This window comes from Erpetoichthys calabaricus, chromosome 12, assembly GCF_900747795.2.
Source record: "Erpetoichthys calabaricus chromosome 12, fErpCal1.3, whole genome shotgun sequence".
Lineage (NCBI taxonomy): Eukaryota > Metazoa > Chordata > Cladistia > Polypteriformes > Polypteridae > Erpetoichthys > Erpetoichthys calabaricus.
The window spans coordinates 81,547,256-81,554,755 of record NC_041405.2 but is presented as its reverse complement, the minus strand read 5'-3'; the positions used below and the strand labels follow the sequence as shown (position 1 = coordinate 81,554,755).

Here is a 7,500-nt window from a genome sequence, read left to right as displayed (position 1 = left end):
CAGTATAAGACCTATGGCATATATAGAATTGTTCTAGTCATTACTGAGAGATGTTATATGTTATCTTGCCTGCACTTAACCCTGTATTGTCCTGTAATTATAAGCCAAAAAAAAAAAAAAAAAAAAAACACAAAACAAAAGGTTAATAACCTTCATGTACAGAATTAAAAAGAAGACTCGTAACAAACACCCACTCTTTCAATGATAACTTACCCTGTTCAATCTTTAGACCCCGGACATTTGGCTTCAAAATTTGTAATTACTTAATTTGCAACTATGTTTGTGGCATCACAAATAATATCTTAAGAATGGTTAACAGGACAGACAGATATTTGTGCTGAGCCTTTGATATACAAACTCGGCCAAATAAACCTATTATACAATGCAAAAGTAATATGATTGTTTTCTTTAAAAGGCAATGGACTCCATAGATGGGTTAAAGGCAGGCAGGCTTGTTCTACCAGCAAGTCTATAGTATTATCCATTGTTATTGCTCAAAATATAACACTACAAACAAAAAACTGAATTTATTCTAAACTACTGATATTTTGTGAAAAATCAACCAAATGGCAATAATGTGGCCATCCAGAGGAGACAAATAAATGCATTGCAGAGTATATCAGTGTCATGTTTAGCAAGACACTGTTAGTCTTTGGTAGGGTTTCACTGATAATAAACTAATCTCTTACCTGCCACAAAGATGTGCAATTTCAAAGGTCAGGTTATTGCCAGTTCATATTAAAAGACTGGTCACAACGACAGTTATTATAGAGGTGATTTCTCAAGAAGCAACTCTGTTTTGAGTGTGTAAATATCCTCCAACTCAACACTATTAAATGTGCTGACTGTAAAGTATAACATACTGAACTGGACATATACTGTATGGGCAGGCAGTAAAGCTTTCTATGGAAGATATAGATCAAGGAGCGATTTTTACATAGGATAGTCTCCATAGAAAACAGAACTGGAACATAACAGGTTTGTAAATCAAAGCAGAAAGTAATAGTGCACAGAATTTAAAAGAATGGAAAAAAAATGGACAAAATACCTAAATCAGAGGAATTCCAAAGGTTTCAAGTAAACGGATCCTGTATCCAAGTACAACAAGTAATGCCTGTCCACAATCATTTTTTTCCCCCAAATAACCAACTGCCAAGAATTAGCAGTTTAAATGTATTGTTTTAGGTTAAACAGCACACAGAGAAGAAAAATCAACTTGCCATTCCATAGACAGGCACTTGTGGTGATGTCATTGGGAATGCCATAGGGGCTGCTGGTGGCTGAAACAAAAAAAAAAAAAAATACTGTTATAATTATGCAAAATCCACCTTATTTTATATGCCATAACTGCCTCATACTTTGTGAAACACAAGGAAAAGAAAAGCTATTTATTGTAAATGTATTTAAAGCATAGTGCATTCTAAACAACCTCTTTGCCCTAACACTATAATACCTTAAGAGGTAAGGTACTGGAAACTGACAAGTACGATCATCATTATAGCTATCAAGTCTTCACCATGAGCTGGCATGATATAACTGGTATTTTTTTTTGTTTAAAACTTTAGCTGGTTATAATTAGTATTAGCCTGGCAAACTAGTGCATGTTGCTTCATGTAACACAGTCTGTGGCTATCTCTCAAATTATTACTTTTAGTTATTTTATGTAAACAATTACCAGAAAAAAAAGACTAGAAAAAAATATTAGTCGTAATAAAATATTACAGAAAGTCTTAATAAGTAGGAATTGACTAATGACATCAATTATGATGTAAAGGTATGCTTAAATGTTGTATTGCCTTGAAGTTAAGGCATTTATCTGATAATTTCAACATGACACAGCTATTCTTGGATATTTTTTTGTCCATTAGTGACAAACACAAACAATGGCAAAAAACTGCTGCTGTGCATTCTTCACATTAAACAGATTTTACTTTGTCTTTATCTTTTCAATGAGAATAAGTTCCATGCAGAATCTAACTGTACAAAAACAAATAAAACCAAAGAGTTTGAAGTTTATACACTTTTACATAACACTTTTAGCAGCAGTAACTCTTCCATTATACTGGAGAAATTTTGAACCACTCCTCCTTACATCACTGCCATAATGCATTGATGTTTAAAGGTATTTGTTTATGCATAGCACTTTTAAGGCCCTGCCATAGTGTCTCAAATGAGCAGAGATCTTGACAATTATTATTTTATACAAGGTACTTACTGTGCAGTGCAGTATTAAACTTAAGTTTTGCTACCAATTTGAAATAGAAAAACGGCAGATTCAAATATAAAACATGAAGGAAAAGAAGATGTTTGCTACTACATTTTTACAGTCAAAAAATGTCACACTAAATGGAGTTTTTTGTTTACAAAACAAGATCACTACCCTGCTCCTTCCAGGTTTGCTTCATAGCCACCAGAGTGCGCTCACTTATTCACTGACAGCATATATCTACGAAGGAGGTGCTCAGATGTATCTGCCTGTATATGAGCTTAGCCATTTTTTAAAATAATTTTATTAAAATCAAAGAACATTCCATACAAGCAAGTCAAGTTTAACAAAACTAAGTTAGAAGCAAATCAACCCCCAGCCATGAGAAAGAGAGCTGGCCAGCAGAGTAAAACTTTAATAATAGTAAAAATATGTAAATAAATAAATGAATCAAAATAAATAGAATATAAAAGAGGGGAGATAATCCACTTCCTCAATTTAAATGCTTATTCTAAAATGATTAGATCCTACCAAGTTTTGAAAAAGTTTTGTAAAGTTCCTCTAAGTGAGAATTTGATATTTTCCAAGTTTACATGACAATAGTGTAGTAAAGGCAATTACAATTTGTTTGTCCTTCTCCACTTTAAGCCCATCTTGTAAGTACACAGAACACAGACATTAGTGGATTAGGAGAAATTGTGACACCAAGGCTGTCTGAGAGGCATTTAAAGATTTTGGTCCAAAACGATGTTAATTTGGTGCAGGCCCAAAACATGTTACCCAATGAGGCTGGAACTTGATTGCAACGTTCACAGGTTGGATCTTGCCCTGGAAAAATTTTGGACACATTTAAACGAGACAGATGTGCTCAATATATAATTTTAAGTTGAATAATTGTATGCTTTATGCATATGGAACTCAAATTAATTCTGTGCATTGCTACCTTTCAATCCTTTTCTGAAATGTTTAGTGAGAGATTCTTTCCCCACTGTACTGTATTTCTATATTTCCCACTGTATCTTTCAAAGGGAGGGACTTTGAAAATTTTTTTTATATATATATTACGGAAATGCTGTCCAAGTCCTCAAGACTGATCACATTTTTTCCAGAATAGAGGTAGGAGGGAGGTGAGGGAAATTGGACAGGTTTTATTTAACAAAGTTTCTAAATTTGAAGGTAGTGAAAGAAATGTGTTGCTGGAAAGTTAAATTTACAGTGTAATTATTCATAGGATGCGAAGACATGGTCTATGTACAGATCTGTAAGTGATTTAATCCTGAATGTTTTCCAGACATTAAAAACTACATAAGTTTGACAGGGTGAAAAAGGTGGTTCGAGTGCAGAGATGCCACAGATAAAAGCTTTTCTATATAAAAATACTTCCTACATTGGTTCCATATTCGGAGCAAGTGAAGTACAATTGGGTTGTTAGTATATTGGTGATGAGTATATTGGGGTACAAAGCAAGAAATATAAAGATGTACAGTGATCCCTCGCTATATCGCGCTTCCCCTTTCGCGGCTTCACTCTATCGCGGATTTTATATGTAAGCATATTTAAATATATATCGCGGATTTTTTGCTGGTTCGCGGATTTCTGCGGACAATGGGTCTTTTAATTTCTGGTACATGCTTCCTCAGTTGGTTTGCCTAGTTGATTTCATACAAGGGACGCTATTGGCAGATGGCTGAGAAGCTACCCAACGTACTTTTCTCTCTCTCTCTCTTGCGCTGACTTTTTCTGATCCTGACATAGGGGGATTGAGCAGGGGGGCTGTTCGCACACCTAGACGATACGGACGCTCGTCTAAAAATGCTGAAAGATTATCTTCACGTTGGCTACCTTCTGTGCAGTTGCTTCGTGAAGCGACATGCTGCACAGTGCTTCGCATACTTAAAAGCACGAAGGGCACGTATTGATTTTTTTATCTGTCTCTCTCTCTCTCTCTGCTCCTGACGGAGGGGGTGTGAGCTGCCGCCTTCAACAGCTTTGTGCCACGGTGCTTCGCATACTTAAAAGCAAACAGCCCTATTGATTTGTTTGCTCCTTTGAAGAGGAAGATATGTTTGCATTCTTTTAATTGTGAGACTGAACTGTCATCTCTGTCTTGTCATGGAGCACAGTTTAAACTTTTGAAAAAGAGACAAATGTTTGTTTGCAGTGTTTGAATAACGTCCCTGTCTCTCTACAACCTCCTGTGCTTCTGCGCAAATCTGTGACCCAAGCATGACAATATAAAAATAACTATAAACATATGGTTTCTACTTCGCGGATTTTCTTATTTCGCGGGTGGCTCTGGAACGCAACCCCCGCGATGGAGGAGGGATTACTGTACTGCAGGATTTCTATTGTGGACCAAACCTGTGTCTGTTCATCTATTTGTGTCATTGTCCAGGTTTTTATTGCTTGGATATTCACCGCCCAGTAATAAAAAAAAAAAGTTAGGTAGAGCCATGCCACCTTCTGCCTTAGGTCTTTGTAGAGTCACCCTTTGGATACGTGGATGTTTTGAATTCCAAACGAATGAAGCTATGGTTGAATCCAGTTTCTTAAAAAATGATTTACTGATGTATATTGGAATGTTTTGAAATAGAAAAAGAAGCTTAGGAAGGATATGCATCTTGACAATGTTTACTTTTCCAGATAAAGTGTGATGGAGGGTAAACCATCTATGCAGGAAGACTTGCTTAATTTTTTCCATGCAGACATCATCATTTTGTTGATAAAAAGCTTTATGTTTACTTGTTATGTTTACCCCATGGTATTTAAACTGATCTGCGAAGATAAAAGGGAAGGTGTCCAACCTAATATTGTATGCTTGAGAATTCACTGGAAAGAGCACACTTTTATTCAAATTAATTCTGAGACCAGAAATCTTTTGAAATTCTGTTAGTGCTGTTAGGACTGCAGGCACAATATTCTGTGGCTCGGAGATATACAGTACCATATCATTTGCATATAGAGATTTTCTGTTCAAATCCTTCTCTACTAATCCCCTTTATGTCATTAGCATTTCGATAGTGAGCTGCCAGTGGCTCAATGGCGATTGCAAAAAGCAGTGTTGACAAGGGACACCCTTGTCTGGTACCACGTTCTAGTTTAAAGTAGTCTAAATTAACGTTAATACAAACTGAAGCTTCTGGACTGGTATACAGTAGTTTGATCCATGCACAAATGTTCGGGCCAAACCCAAATTATATATATATATATATATATATATATATATATATATCCAATGCTTTTTCTGCATCAAATGATATCATCTCCAGGGTGTTAGACTTTATGGATGAATATATTATATTAAACAGGCATTGAAGATTGGAAGCTAAGCGTCTGTCTTTAATAAATACAGTTAAAGGCAATTTTTTTTTTACTGGGGTCAGGTGGAGCTCCCCCATTTCACAATTCACCCACCTTAACGCAACCATTAGAAAACTAATCAAAGATTTGGTAAGGCAAGGCATCTTTCAAGGCTATTTACATTAGGATCTTCAGTAGGTATTAAGTAAGAACGTTTTAACACACTGAATGCTTTACACAGCAACTTTTTGGTTATGTACACTCACACCAATCTGGAAAACTTCTGGAAATTATGATGGGTCTCAAACCGGTTAATCTATCTAGTACATACATATTGCCTGAATGTTAAATATGGAGTTGAAACTATAAGACTGATAAAAACGAATAGTTTTGATGCTAAACCTAAAACCAAATTTCAGCGAGTCTCTGCTTCCATGGGACAAACAAGCATGTGCATAAATTTACAATCTCCCAACTAACAACTGAAATCAAACATTTTTCAGATAAAATGCAATTTAGCAAAAAACAATAAACAGCTAATTCAATTTAAAATACTTACATATCCTGTATAGAGTACTCCATTCTGCAATATATGTTATGCAGCAAGAGTAAAAATTGGGTAGGGGTAGATAAAGGATACAAGAGGTGCATATTAAAAAGACAGGCAGATTGTAGAGGTTAGTATGAACATTCTGTATGAATACCCAGTGTTAAAAAGGTGCCACATGCAGTCACAAAGATAATATCATATGCTTCCACATCTAAAAAAAAAAAAAACTCAGCTCAATGCTTGAAGATGTAATAGTTTCCTTAAAAGTGAAAAAAATAATTATGTATGAAAAACAAATATAAATATGTATAAAAACAAATATGATTTGCTGAAGGTCACCAAGTGAGTCAATAGGCATATTTACACTATAATCGGATCAAATCCTACGAAATCAGCAAATCTGCATTCACAATACAAACCAATGTACACTCACCCTGAGAAAAAACTAAATAAGTTACAAGAACATTACTGTATTTACTGCCATGCTTTCTTATTTCTTGGAAAACAGCAAAACTTAGCTATGACATGGTCAAAAAATATATTTGACATCAACCAAATATAAAACCATAATCTAAAAGAATAATTCTGCTGTGTGTTCAGGCTGTATAGCAATTAAACAAAATGTATTACTAGTGTGTTTGGGTGTATGTATATCAATGAATAGGCCAATTTAAAATGCTGGCACCTTCACCAAGTGCAAAAAACAAAAGCTTTCATCTAATAATGAGGGTAACAAATAATAAGCATTTGTCTAATACAGACTTTGGTTAAATGTGTTATGATGCTTAATAATATTGGTAATACTGCTTTAATTTGGGTAACAATAAAAGTCCCTAAACAGGTGCTATGTTTCTCTATTTGTTTAAATCTATTATTAAGAACTGATTACCAAGATAAAGTAAACACACATATACATCCATCCATTTTCCAACCTGCTGAATCCGAACAAAGGGTCACGGGGGTCTGCTGGAGCCAATCCCAGCCAACACAGGGCACAAGGCAGGAACCAATCCCGGGCAGGGTGACACACATACAGTAAATACAAATATGTGTAGATACAAGCATAGCATCACACAATGCAAAACTGATAAAATTAAAATCAAAATTAAAACGATATTTGCAAATTACTGATAAACGCTATCAAGCCTTGAAAAGAAACAGCTGAAATGAGAGAAGGCAAGCAAACATAATCATGCTTCTTAGCCTTTATTAGCTGGTCTCATTCAAGAATCAATGGGTTAAAAGCTTTCAGAAGCCAATTACTGTAAAATTCAAATGTAAAATTTGTTGTGGTACAGCATGGGACTATTTTACTTTCAACATCCTTACCATTTGTGGTACTGGCACTGGTGCTGGACCTGGGCCAATACCTGCTGGGCTCCACCCTGTTGTTGTTGGCATAGTTTTTGATTGCCAATGTGTTCCTCCCGTCAGTTTTTTCTCA

General features: G+C 35.3%; 1 protein-coding gene across 1 annotated transcript in view; it reads right to left on the bottom strand.

Moving 5' to 3' along the window:
- Positions 1–7,500, bottom strand: part of si:ch211-200p22.4 (phosphatidylinositol-binding clathrin assembly protein) — a 153,690-nt gene that overhangs the window by 19,074 nt on the left and 127,116 nt on the right. The window contains 3 exon segments of the mRNA XM_051935113.1: positions 1,221–1,280; positions 6,066–6,089; positions 7,386–7,500. The exon segment at positions 7,386–7,500 is cut by the window's right edge and continues 27 nt beyond it. Of these exon segments, the coding sequence (XP_051791073.1) occupies positions 1,221–1,280; positions 6,066–6,089; positions 7,386–7,500 (199 nt within the window).